Source organism: Anolis sagrei, chromosome 4 (assembly GCF_037176765.1).
Source record: "Anolis sagrei isolate rAnoSag1 chromosome 4, rAnoSag1.mat, whole genome shotgun sequence".
In the NCBI taxonomy this organism is placed as follows: domain Eukaryota; kingdom Metazoa; phylum Chordata; class Lepidosauria; order Squamata; family Dactyloidae; genus Anolis; species Anolis sagrei.
The window spans coordinates 153,809,619-153,824,457 of NC_090024.1; the positions used below are offsets into that span (position 1 = coordinate 153,809,619).

A 14,839-nucleotide genomic window follows, 5' to 3' on the forward strand; every position below is an offset into this window, starting at 1 on the left:
AGGACAGCATATGCTCTATCAGAAACTAGAGCTGATGTGGTCTATCCAATGGTCTTTTCTGAATCAGCACCCCAAATAGCCAAACCAAATCTAAAGTTGACCAAAAACTGATTCATAACCTTTTTGGTACTAATGTTGGAGAGTGGTCCCTGGTCAAAGGGATCCCTGGTCAAGTGTCCCGGTCAAAAAAAAGTTGGGAACCACTGGTGTAGATGCATCCTAGGGTTTGGAAGGGCAACTGAGAAGAAACTAGACAAGATCCCAAAGTGCAAAGTATATCATTTAATAGTAAAGTTAGAACTGTCCATGCCATTATATCCCTAATTTTTATGTATGGTTGTGCTAATGCTGTGATTCAAATTTCTGTTTGATAAAAAGAGGGTGAGACAAAATGACCCATGGGGCCCTATTTGGAGAAGAAAGCACCAAGAGACAATTTAGAAAGTTCAAAGAGGACTGTCAAGGCAATTATGAAAGCACAGAAATGTATGAGTAAAGAAACTGAAAGAACTTCTGAAAAGACATCCCTTCCTGGGTCTGATACAAAAGCGGTTAGGAAAAAAACAAAAAACATTTCATTACATACCAGTATTTATGCTTAATTTTATAGCAATTTCTTGTTATATGGATTTTTTCCTGATGAATATATATAGTCGGGTTGTTCTATAATGATATAGTGCAATTTTTCATAGCCAACCAACAGATCTTTTATGTAAATACACAAGGCTATACATTCCTGTTCAAGTTGCTATACTTTGGAAAGAACTGAACTTTATAAAATTATTTGGAGGCTGTCATTCATAGGGTTGCCATGAATCCAAGTTGACAATAACAATGTAAAATTCTGGTTCCGTGTCACTGAATGGGATGCACATAAGCTGTATGAGGGGAAATAAAAACTTCCAATAGAAAGAAGATCACAATGAAATGGGACACTAAATATATTATTAAATCAATCACAATGTTCATCACAATCTAGCAGCTAGTACTTGAATGATATCTTGTCACCAAAACCAGAGTTTGCATAAATAAATTTGCATCACAGATATTAATAGAGTGGAGAAATTGTAACTATCTCACATTGATATGCTAAATAACTTTAATGGCAAATCCAAAAGTCAGGGAACAAATAAATATAACATGTCTTGACCCCCTTGGCATTATTTCATTGAATGATGAAACGTAATTCACAAAATTAATTAGTAGTTTATTCTTGTAACTTTGAAGAATTTTTTTCCCAACAATTCTTAAAACAGATTCATTTCTTCCCTTTATTTTTTCTTTTTAGTCTAAAAATAGGAAAAACTTTATGTCTAGGTGGTGCCTTCATAGTGTGCATTTAGTCATAAATGCAGCCATTCATGAGATTATACATAATACAGATGAACTTCATGCTGTTGATCTGCTGCTGTTTTTTGCACAATGTATGAAGAACCACCAATGGAAGGGAAACACGTAGTGTTCAATTAACATTTGGACTGGACGCAGTTTAATCCATGCTGTCAACACTCTCACGACGACTTTTTTTCCACTTATGTAAAACATATAATGTTATGCCAGCAATAACACACAATACAGCAACACATACTATGATCACAGAGGCACGTGAGGAAGTAGGAGTAGGAGGCGCTGCACGAAGGAGCAGAGTGGCCCTTGCAATATTGGATACTTCCCCAATATTGTTGTTTTCATCAATGGCACGAATGGCAAAGTAGAGTAAGGTGCCATTTTCTTTTGTGAGATCATCTGGCTTGTACCGAAAGGTCTGTTTGACTCCAGAAAATTCAGGTATCAGAGCAGAAGTGTCCAAAGAAGTGGCACTAGGAAAGTTAATCTCTACTAAGTCCAATGGGTTTGAACTGACTTTTATTTCATATCTGTCAGCTGAAAAACATGGGAGAGATGACACATTCACATTAGGCTACATGAAGTAAATCGTGACTCTAAATCTGAGGTGTCAAACTTGTGGCCCTCCAGATATTTGGGCCTTCAACTCCCAGAAATCCTGGCCACTTTATCCAATTGCCAACACATCTGGAGGGCCACAAGTCTGACACCACTGCTCTAAGCAAACTGTGAAATAATAGTAGTACTGTATTTCCCAAAAAATAAGACCGGGTCTTATATTAATTTTTGCTCATAAGATTAGGGCTTATTTTCAGGGAATAGCTTGCTTTTTCGTGTACACCAATCTACCTTTATTCATGTCCAACAATCTATATTCATGTCACTTTCTTCTGGAACACAGTTGTAATATTCTAGCAATAATATCTATATTGAATTTTATATAATAATATTATTTTATAATTCAATATGTCCCTTGTGTGTTGCAATGGATGTACTACCAGTAATTGGCAATTTTAACTGGATCTTATTTTTTGGGGTAGGGCATATTTTCAGGGAAACAGGGTAGTAGTTTCCCTGAAAGCCCTTAAAATAAAACTTACTGGGCTGTCATAACTCCTCCCTAGAAGGCCTCCTGGAGTGTAGAAATGATGTGCCAGGAGATTTTTTTTTTTTTTGGTCATGTCAAGAACCACTTGAGAAACTGCAAGTCGCTTCTGGTGTGAAACAATTGGTCGTCTGCAATGACGTGCCCAGGGGACGCCCGGATGTTTTGATGTTTTATCAACCTGTGGGAGGCTTCTCTCATGTCCCTGCATGCCAGGAGATGGGGAACCAGGAGCGATTTGGGGGCCCTGGCCTCCTGGCGTGTCATTTCTATACCTAAAGAAATGAGATGGGAAATGGGGACTGATCCCTGGGTAGTCATGAGACTACCCATGGGTGAATCTTAACAGGCCCCATTCCCCATTAGACCCAGGGCTTTCAGGAAGGCCTGGGTCTAATGAGGCATCAAATTCATTCGGGATAAAGCAGGGTTTACCTGTTTTGTCCCGAATTAACTCTCTTTTACTAGAGGGGTCGTTTGGATGCCCCCAGTAAAAGTCTGACAGGGCCTGCATTTTGGGCTCTGTCTGGAAGGGCTCCAGGTCTCCATTCAGATGGAAATGATTTTGTTGTTGTGGAATCGACCTATATCTGCCTCTGGCTAACATGTTCTCTACCTGTCAATTCAGGAGACACCACCATGCAGCATAAAGAAAATGCACCCAGACAGCCAAACAATAGCAACAAATGCCTCAAAAAGAAAGAATGAAAGACGAGAACCCTGAATTTAACTGTGGGATGAAACCACTTTGCCATCTACTAAAACAAGTGAGAGAATTGTTAGCAGGTCTGAAGGACTATACTTTTTGTCCAAAGGAACCCACCATAAGGTGCAAATCTCCTCATCCCTACCTAATTGTCAAAGAACACTGAAAACCAAAGCCAAAAATTCTGTTTCAGAAATAGTTCTTTTCAGCTTTAACATAATTGCCTCTTCTATAACCAGAAAACTGCTACTAGAGTACAACTTTCTTTATTTTACTTAAAATTTTAGTTTTGTGTATGTGTGTGGTACTAGTGTTGATGGGTTGTTCATCCCCATCCCACAGTAAATCCAACTTTCCTTGCAAGTAACACTGGACCAACTTGAAGACTGATATCTATTACATTATTATTGTTATTGTTGTTATAATAAGATATATCATTATTACCATCATCACCATCATCATCTGACTTTCTCTCTCTCTCAAAAAAAAAGAAATCCAAAGTGGCTCACAATAATACCAAGTACAGGCAGCCCCCAAGCGTGAGACAACAGAAAGTGAGAGAAATGTACACCTCAGAAGGGAAATTCACTCCTGAAAGAGCTATCATGGGGAAAAGGTGGCTCCACTGAAGCTTTATCACCAAACTTTGTTTCCACAACAAGCCATTTTTTTCAAAATCCAATTCCCACAGGGACAGAAAGTGGGGTGAAATCTTCTCAACAGGGGCACAGACAGCAAAACAAACACAACAGGGGTGTTAACCCTTCCCTATGCTATCCAAAAACCTTTGTGTGTGTGTATGTATTTGTCTGGAGTTACACTTAAAAATGTAACTGTTCCGACTCATATACAAATTCAACTTAAGAACAAACCCACAGAACCTATCTTGTTGATAATTTGGGGACTGCCTGTACATTACAGTTAAAACTTAAAAATTTCAGTTAAAACTACAGCAACATTATAATTCTACTCTTAATCTTAAGGAAATTGGATAATTAATGTTAATAGAACTAAAAACAGTATTTCCTCTTTATACTGCAGAAAAGTCAAACTGATGGGCTCATAAGTTCAACCGTTCAAATCAGAATTGTACATACCTTGTCCAAAATCATAATCATCCCCAGGGGCTGTCCAAGTCAAGACGAATTCCTCATCCTCATTGTATATTACTTCAAGGTCGGTGATTTTATTTGGTGGAAAGACATCTATGTATGTTCCTCCGCCACCTCCTCCTCCGCCACCTCCTCCTCCTCCTCCGCCACCTCCTCCTCCTCCGCCACCTCCTCCTCCGCCGCCACCTCCTCCTCCACCTCCTCCTCCACCTCCTCCTCCACCACCTCCTCCTCTTCCAGGAGTAACACCTCCTCCTCCAGGAGGAACAACTCCTCCTCCAGGAGGAAAACCTCCTCCTCCAGGAGGAACAACTCCTCCTCCAGGAGGAACACCTCCTCCTCCAGGAGGAGCACCTGTTAGAATAAAACTACCTCCTGATACTACTCTGGCAAAATTTCCTAGGCCAGCAGTGGGTTTCGTATCATTAATTACAGGTCTTGGTGGATTCAGACTCACTGCACCTGTGTGAAAAAATGGAAAAACCTTCATTTTTGTGCTTGCTTATTTCCTTTCGTGAATTTTTTTTTGATAATGCCAGTTTTGTAAATGCCAACTTTTATTATATTTTGCCTCCCTGCCAAAATGTTGATTCTTCAAAAGCATTACTAATGATAATGATGAACTAGTCTTATATCTTATTATTGAATATGTTATTATACATTTATTTCCCACGATATAGTTCAGATATGTGGATGACACCTTCACCATTTGGAGCCACGGAGAAGAAGAACTCAACAGGTTCCTGGACCATCTTAACAGCATCCACCCAAACATCCAGTTCACCATGGAAAAAGAAAATGAAGGAAGACTGCCTTTTCTAGATATCCTATTCATCCGCAAACCAGATCAACAATTGGGTCACACCGTCTACAGAAAACCCACACACACAGATAGATATCTACATAAAAACTCCAACCATCACCCAAGTCAAAAAAGAAGCACCATTAAAGCCTTGGCAGACCGTGCAAAAAGAATCTGCGAACCCCACCTCCTCCAGGATGAACTGAACCACCTCATCTGGGCTCTCCAGGCCAATGGATACTCCACCTCAGACATCAGAAGAGCTGCAAGACCAAGAACAAACCACCAGAGTAAAGATGAAGATCCACCCAGAGGAAAAGTGTTCCTGCCATACATCAAGGGAACCACTGATCGCATAGGGAAGCTGATGAAGAAACACAACATACAAACAATCTACAAACCCACCAAGAAAATCCAACAAATGCTACGTTCAGCAAAGGACAAGAGGGATCCTCTCACCTCTGCAGGAGTCTACCGTGTACCATGCAGCTGTGGACAAGTCTACATAGGGACCACCAAACGCAGCGCCCAGACACGCATCAAGGAGCATGAAAGGCACTGCAGACTACTTCAACCAGAGAAGTCAGCCATAGCAGAGCACCTGATGAACCAGCCTGGACACAGCATATTATTTGAGAACACAGAAATGCTGGACCACACCAGCAACCACCATGTCAGACTACACAGAGAAGCCATTGAAATCCACAAGCATGTGGACAATTTCAACAGAAAGGAAGAGACCATGAAAATGAACAAAATCTGGCTACCAGTATTAAAAAACTCTAAAATTATAACAGCTAAACAACAGAGAGGAAAAAACCAGGCACAGATTAACACTTCCCAGCAACAGATTTTCCCAGACTCAGGCAGGCCTTCAAATGCTAATGAAGGTGATCAGCTAAACATTCACACCTAACTGCAGCAGGGAAGAGCTCCTTGCCCCACCCCAGCCATTCCACAGATATATAAACCCATTTTTCCTACTTCCAACAGACCTCACACCTCTGAGGATGCTTGCCATAGATGCAGGCGAAACGTCAGGAGAAATGCCTCTAGAACATGGCTCTATAGCCCGAAAAAACCCACAAGAACCTAATTTCCCACATACTTAAAATGTCAGAACAAATGCTACTGCTCCTTTCATTTTTGTAAAATATATGAAGCTGTGAATCTCCACATGATGAGAAGTTTCTATGGAAGTAGAAGATGACTGGAAATCAATTTAAAAACACATGCAGAACCACTGAACCTCTTAAATAAGTCCATGACTGTAACATGTCAAGCTTATTTCCAAAAGTATGTGTAATCCTGCATATCTTTTGCACTCTTCTAGTGGCTGTAGCGGAAACATTCATTTAGCTATATTGCTCATGTTAAAAATGTTCTCAGGTAACTGTGCACCAAGAACTCCCCAAAAATTTAGGAACCCTTGCTCAAACCTTGCAACCCCCCCCCCCCATTTTGATGAAATAACTAAAAATTTGCTAACAGAGACACTCAAAAACAGTGATAAACGTGTCATGAAATATAGTATGATGATTAGTCAGAAGTATTAAGTTTTCATGCAGCAATACTAAAAATGTTTTATTTATTTTCATTTTAGTTTGTGAAAAAATATTTTAAAATGAACTTCTCATTTACCCCATTCTCCTTTATTATCCATTTTAAACCTAAGTCACTGCAAACCATTTTTAATAGAGATAACATTTGGCTTAAACGGGTTTTGTGCAGAGGCAATTACAAGCAGTTCCCCAGGTGATGAACATCTGACTTAGGTATACCTGACCTTGTATACCAATGGGCCTGTCTCTTCCTCACTGCCACAAAATCTCCGTGCTGAGTGAAAGCTTGTCTGTAACTTTCCCTCCTTTTCCTTTCCTTTGTGTCTGTATCTCTCCCCTTCTTTCCTTTTCTTCATGTCTGTTTCTCTCCCTACCTTTTTCCTTTGTGTCTGTATCTCTCGCCACTTTTCCCTTCCCTTCGTGTCTGTATCTCTCGCCTCTTTTCCCTTTCCTTCATGTCTGCATCTTTCCCCCATTTCCTTTCCTTCATGTCTAACACCGATTTAATTGTCTGGGCTCAATGCTATGCAATCCTGGGATTCTGTAACATTGAACCAAGGCAGTGAAATTCATCATACAATATGATGAACCTCAAGGAAGCTGAGGCCGAAGGCACTTCCAGACAGCATCAAAATGCAGGACAAATAAGTGGAACAAAAAATCACAGAACCTGACAGCAAGTCCAAACACAGACCTGTCGGTCCCAGTAAATGGTCCTCCACTGTCTTGACACCTTTGTTTGTAGCAGATTTTAGAAATCTGAAATATGGATGGAGATATCCAGTAGAAGTTTATTTTTTTAAAAAAAATTGATTCTCCAAGATGCTCTGGACCTCATATGTGCTCATGCAGATATCTCAAGGTACACACAAGCAAATTTCTTATTATTTCTCTTCATCCAATGTAATTTCAAACTCTGATTAATTTCATAAAGATCAGAACAAAGGAATCCTTGCAGGGAGTTCTCGTTGTAATTGTTTTTCATTTGTACTTCCATTTATTATTATTATTATTATTATTATTATTATTAACTTTATTTGTACCCCGCTAGCATCTCCCGCAGGACTCGATGCGGCTTACACGGGCCGAAGCCACAAAACACAATACAATAGAAAACATAACACAACAATAAACAAGCAAATCAAACAATTAAGCAAAATAACCACAATGACAATACATCAAGACACTATTAAAACTGGTTCGGCCAGCGCAATGGGGTACAGGGTTAAAAGTGCTGAGATGGCAGGAGGAACGTGGGATTAAAAGTGCGGTGTGCAGCAACATTAGTTGTGCTAAAGTGCATCTAGGACTTGGGATGGGGATTCCTAATCTGCGAAGGCACATCGGAACAGCCAAGTTTTTAGGTTCCTTCTGAAAACTGCCAGAGTAGGGGCCTGACGAAGCTCTTTTGGAAGGGCATTCCAAAGTCGGGGGGCCGCCACAGAGAAGGCCCTGTCTCGCGTCCCCACCAAGCGCGCTTGCGACGTAGGTGGGATCACGAGCAGGGCCTCCCCAGATGACCGGAGTGAGCGTGTGGGTTCGTAGATGGAAATGCGGTCACGCAGGTAGGGTGGTCCCAAACCGTTCAGGGCTTTGTAGGTGAGCACCTGCACCTTGAATTGGGCTCGGAAAATAAATGGCAGCCAGTGGAGCTCCTTGAACAAGAGGGTTGACCTCTCTTGATAATGAGCTCCAGTTAGCATCCTGGCTGCTGCCCGCTGGACCAATTGTAGTTTCCGAGCCGTCTTCAAGGGCAGCCCCACGTAGAGCGCATTGCAGTAGTCCATTCTAGAGGTGACCAAGGCGTGGACCACCCCGGCCAGATCTGCCTTCACGAGGTACGGTCGCAGCTGGCGCACAAGTCTCAGTTGTGCAAAGGCCCTCCCGGATACCGCCGACACCTGAGCCTCAAGTGTAAGCGAAGAATCCAGGAGGACACCCAAACTGCGGACCTGTGGCTTCAGGGGGAGTGTAACCCCGTCCAACACAGGTTGCCACCCTATACCCCGATCCGGTTTACGATCGACCAGGAGGACCTCTGTCTTGTCGGGATTGATCTTCAGCTTGTTCTTCCTCATCCAGATCGACACAGCGGCCAGGCACTCGTCCAGCACCCGAGAAGCCTCCTTGGAATTAGGTGGAAAGGAGTAGTAGAGTTGTGTGTCATCCGCATAGAGATGGCACCCAACTCCAAAACTCCGGATGACCTCTCCCAGCGGTTTCATGTAGATGTTGAAGAGCATGGGCGACAAGATAGATCCTTGCGGGACCCCACAGGTCAAAGGCCAGGAGTCCGAGCAGGCGTCTCCCAGCTTCACCATCTGGGTGCGTCCCCCCAGGAAGGACCGGAGCCACGACAGAACCGTGCCCCCAAGGCCCATCCCGGAGAGACGACCCAGAAGGATACCATGATCGATGGTATCGAAAGCCGCTGAGATGTCCAGGAGAACCAACAGGGTCACACTCCCCCTGTCCAGCTCTCTGCGGAGGTCATCCACCAAGGCGACCAAGGCTGTCTCGGTGCCATGGCCACCTGTGTGTCCATGGCTCCAATTATTTACAGCCCAGATCACCTGTTTCAGGATGTTAAAATATGCACATGCGCTGGAGTACTCCACACCTGGGTATACGAACGAACTTGTGAGCTTTCTTTGACTGCAGGGATATGCAGTCATGCGAATATGCACATTTGTCGTCCGAATCAGGTTTTAAACACACATTTTTAACACATGTTTTTACAGATGTTAATCCGAATCAGCATACGTTTTACTGAAACATCCTTTAGCCATCCCACTTTCTTCCACATTTTAAGGGCATGTGTAAAGGGCCCTAAATAAATAGGTGAGGCTCCCTGAGAGAAGGGCTATCTATTTCTCTACTTTTCTTCTCAATTGCTGGAAGCTTTGGTGTTCTAACACTTTTATTTTTAAAGAAAGAATTCTACACATGCAGCAACTGTAATGCACCTCTTTTGGCACTTTTAGCCACTGAGCATTATACTTTGGGGGATGATGAAGTTTCTTGGGCTCCATCATCCCCCTGTGCATCAGGCTTCTTCCAACTTACATAAAAATTCAATTTAAGAATGAACCTATAGAACCTAACTTGTCTGTAATCCAAGGATTGCCTGTACACATCCTGCCCAGGACCTAGAGCCAGATCTCCAAACTCCTGGATATATAGTCATTGTGCCATAGGTTGTTTGTTAGGTTGTTTTGCACAGAGCTATACAGTATTTGATATTTATAATAATTGTTATATGTCTCATGTTTTATGTTTATTTACAATACAAGGAGTCCAGTCAAAAGCTATTCCTCAGATCTAAAAAATGCCGAACTTACTCTCTTCAAGTGCTGGAGTTCAGAGATGATCAAAGACTCACTGTTAGACTTAAGCTACTTGTTCTTTTATACAGATTTGTATCAAGCTTGCTTCTCTTTTTACAACAATATCCCATCATCTTCGCATGAATATGAATAATTCCTATGTGTTTTTAATCATTATTAAAAACACATTATTTTTTCATTGGATTTTAAAAAATCTATTTGTGCTATTACTTTTTCTTTATTAACATTTCATGTATTGGCTTTCCTAACCTCTTACTGCTTATCACTTGCAAGTTACATTTCAGATTGTAAGTCTAAAGTCCACATACTCAGCTGAAGAAAAAAGTTCAAGTAACAAACACTGGTGATTCATAAATTCCAAATATTTCTTTTTCATAATCAGTAACTACATTAAAGTCACTACTCCGTACTGCAGCACCTTCTTGACAAGGTCAACCAGATTCCCCTTTTCATTTATTAATGGAACCACACTGAGGGCCTGCCCAGACTGTACCTTCATCCCAGGAGTTCCTGCTTCAAACTGGAGGGTGGCCAAACAATGTCCCCTGAAAATGTGGGAACAATTGCTACAAAGCCCAAAAATTGCAAGATTTTCGGGTGTGGGAATATCCCAGTTTTGGCCAGAAAATGTATGTCCCTACACTAAGAAAATACGGGATTTTTTATATTGGGTTTGTTCCTGGGTTATACATGTCGCTTCTTGATTGGTTGTATTCTAAAAACGTGGCAAACGTTGACTGGATGATGAAAACTTTCTCCTTGCAAGAGAAACTCCACATATTTAATGACGTTTGTGGCTCACAAACAAAGGTTTTGCCTTGTAATCAACTTCCCCCATGTTTTTATGATAAAATCAATGAGGAACAGACATGTATAACCCAAGAACATCACCGTGTTGCTCCATGCCACAAGTACACCATAAAACCTGTCTGCACAGATGGCCAGGCAGTCTCTAAAAATGGTGATAATGACTAAGTTCTATTCCTGGCTTGAAAGTGTGTGTTTCAGTTCGATTGTGTAGTACTGCCTTCAATAGTAGTGGTCCTACTCCAGAAACTTTGTTTGTGTGCCAGAAACTCAATTAAACATGAGGATAGCAACTTTGTCTTGTCAGGACAAGGTTGTCACCCTGTAGTCAACGTTGTAACATCTATCATGAACAGACATGTATAACCAGGAACAGCACCCCATAGTTCCCAGGCACAAGTGCATGGCCCCACTTGTCTACACAGATGGCCACCCGGGCTATATAACCCAGGAACTGAACGTATACAATGAGTCGCATATTCAAATCTTAATTTTTTTAAATAAACTGCTGAAATTTCCGACGGATGTCCTGCAACGAAAATCTTAGAGGTTGCAAAATCCCAGGACAAAGCAGCAAGTGTGGACGATGGAGGCAGAAATCCTAGGACTAGCAGGTCTGTATGTGGACCTCTTCTCAGGTTTGGTGGGATTTTTTAATCCCTTACTAAAACCTGCAATTTGGTGCTGTCTGGAACCGCCCTGAGTTGCATCCTCACATTGGCATTTTCCATACTGGAATTTTAAATTGTAATAAATTTGATTGTGGTAATTTACCATTTTTCTCCCTGCTTCAAAAATAACCTTGAAAATGTGCTTTTCATCATTTGGGATTTATTATGAAAGAAACCAATAATTAAGCTGTTGCAGAAATAAAGGCATGTTCTGTGCTTAAGTAGAAAAAACATTTTTTTTCTGTGTAGGACACTTGCTTTCTATGCAGAAAATGCAATATTCTTTTTAAAGGAATCACATACATCTTAAACAGATTAAATCATAAATGGCCAAGGTTTTCATCTATCCAGGAAACTCCTCAATAGCATTACCCCACATATGGGAAACCCAGTTTTGTCTATTACTTGACGATTTTAAAATATTCTTTCCATCTTTATCCCATGCCGCTTGTACATGGGTATGGATACTGCAGCTACATTAGCAAAAAGGGAAAGTAACTATTTCCCACTCAATCAACATAACGTGTAACATAAAACGTTTATAAACAGTTTGTAAATCCAATTATCAATTCAGTTACAGTGCACCCATGGAACCAATGTTACTTATGTGTCCACTTACCAAATTCCCATACATTCGATGGATCTAACCAAGCTGGAACTAACAACTGAATTTATTTCAGATGTAGCTAGAGACTTCAGGGCCCATCTAGACAGCCCCTTTAATGCGGGAGTTACCACAATAAAAAGGGAGCTGTCCAGATGACATCCTGGATAAACCCGAATTAATTTGCCACAAACCAGGATAGTGGTTTGATAGTGGGTTTATTCCGTGCCTTCTTGGAAGGCACGGGATAAACCCACTACTTCCAGTGTCTGGACTGCAGTCCAGACAGTAGTCCCACAGTTTTCTGTGAGAATACCAACCCCCTCCCCAAAAAGTCCCCAAAAGCAGTGTAAAAAACAAAAGAACTTACCCAGCCTCTATTAGAGGGCTATTGGAGTGCTCCTGGCACGTACAAATGATGCACCAGGAGAAAGGGGGAGGGGAGGGAAATCGCTCCCCTCCGCTTCTCCTGGTGTGTCATTTGTATGCACCAGGAGAGCTCCAACAGCCCTCTAATAGAGGCTGGGTAAGTTCTTTTGTTTTTTACACTGCTTTTGGGGAGGGTGTTAGTGTCCAAGTGTTCTCTCAGAAAGTTCAGGGAAAATATCTGTACACCTACCGCAGAAAGCATGTGTGTGGATAGAGGCTCAGGAACATCCGTGTTTTTTAAAACATGGATGCTCCTGGGATAAAGGGCTGTGTGGAAGGGCCCTCACTCAGAGATCTGCATCTACTTAGTGACTGCATTTATGATTATGATTATCAATACCCTGCTTTTTCTCTCTAAAAAGAGAGTTAGGGCCCTTCCATATAGCCATAAAACCCAGAATATCAAGGCAGAACATCCTACAATATCTGCTTTGAAGTGGGTTATCTGAGTACACACTTCCATATACTCCAGTTCAAAGCAGATAATGTGGGATTTTGTTTAGCTGTGTGGAAGGGGGATTACTGTAGCTTACAGAAAAATCAATACAATATAAATATAGTACAATACAAAACCTGAAATACACAAACATTAAAATAGAATTAAATGTTAATGGTATTAAAAATGAAACAGAAGCTGGGTGACTATCCATCGAGAGTGCTTTCACTGTGTGTTCCTACATGGCTGGGATTGGATGGCCATTGTGGCCCAGCTATGATTCTATGATTCTACAGCTCTTTAGGAAGGCAAAGAAGGCTGCCAAAATATTGTTTTAAACACATGTAAGAATTAGGAAAATGTTTAACTGAAACCCCTCCAATGCATTCATTTTGGCACGCTATATTAGGAAGCACAACTAATAGGATTACAACAGACTGAGTGAATGACTGTGTAACTGTATGCTCACCCTTATTGCAAAATCAAATCTATACAATATTAACCAAGGAAATTGGGAAAAGAATGGTAAAAAGCCCCTGTATTTCCACAAGGATTTCATATCCTCAGAATTTCTATCGCCACCAACATCATGCTCTACAGTTTTCCTAGAATTTGGTTACTTACCAGTAGCATCTACATAACCCGATACATACATAGCGTGACTTTGCCTACGGTTCCTTCTAGAAGTCTTGCCTTGCCCTTGAACACTCACTTTGATGCTGTATCTGCCATTGTCACTGTAAGCTATGAAATACCTTGAATAGATCCCATCATTCTTTATAATATCAGCACCTTAATACATAAAATACTGAGAATTAATAATTATCGATGTATATTTTTATAGTCAAAATATCTATGTATGTATTTTTCAGGGTGGCTGAAACTTCCAGAGAACCCCATGACTCCTGCCAACAGTGGATCTTGGCACACAGACCTCCCATGACCAACAAAAAATACTACAGGAGTTTGGGAGTTCACCCCACATGCAGAAAGCCTTGTGGCTCCCACCAACAATGGATCTGGACCAAACTTGGCACACGTGCCCAGCATATGAACCCCATGAGGCTGGATCTGGGCCAAACCTGGCACCCATACTCATCATAACCATTTTAAAATATTGGTGGGGGTTTTTGGGGGGGTGGGGTGGGGGGATTGACCCTGGATAATGGAAGCAGTAGTCCACACGTAAATCACTGGCGTGTATCCTACATCCAGAGAGCCACATGTATTTCTAATGGGACCACTCATAAAATCCAAAAACCAGACGACAATTTCTAATATTTATCATTTCAAAGAACCTAACCCAGACATCGCTGGGTACCTAAACTAGTCTACAATAAATATCTTACTGATGGCCAGTTTTTAAACATCGTAACAGATGTATGATATGTTCACATAATGGTATCCTCCTGTTTTCAGGGAAATAAAGAGTAAATAATTGTTAGGAGTAATTTCAGTAAAGAATGGAAGGTTGCTTACATGTAACCGTGGTTTCCTGAGTAGTTTATTATTTATTTATTTATTTATTTATTTGGGGTTCTTTTACCCTGCCCTTCTCACCCCGAAGGGGACTCAGGGCGGCTTACAAAAGCAAGGCACAATTTGATGCCTGCATCATAAAAACAATCAACACAAAATTACATCAATACACAGTTAACACCAAATATACATTATAACCATAAAATCAATAAAATCAATAAAACCAAATACAAACCCAGATTCTCCTCTTACATGGTCAGCGTTCACTACTCATAGATCTCGTTTTACATTCCACTTCATCAATCCTGCTGGTCTTACTCGCCTGGTTGTCTGATTTAATTGCCGGAGTGCCCAAAGGCCTGGTCCCATAGCCAAGTCTTCACCCTTCTCCTAAAGGCGAGGAGGGATGATGATGTCCTGATTTCCCCCGGG

The 14,839-nt window shown here is 41.3% G+C and overlaps 1 protein-coding gene across 1 annotated transcript in view; it reads right to left on the minus strand.

Annotated features, from left to right (window-relative positions):
• Positions 1–1,489: 1,489 nt before the first annotated feature.
• The window catches only part of LOC137096965 (calcium-activated chloride channel regulator 1-like), a 37,657-nt gene continuing 24,307 nt past the window's right edge, over positions 1,490–14,839 (minus strand). The window contains exons 12-14 of the mRNA XM_067467781.1: positions 13,553–13,720; positions 4,643–4,732; positions 1,490–1,884 (exon numbers count right to left, since the gene is read on the minus strand). Coding sequence (XP_067323882.1) covers positions 1,490–1,884; positions 4,643–4,732; positions 13,553–13,720 — 653 coding nt within the window. The remainder of the gene's footprint in view (positions 1,885–4,642; positions 4,733–13,552; positions 13,721–14,839) is intronic.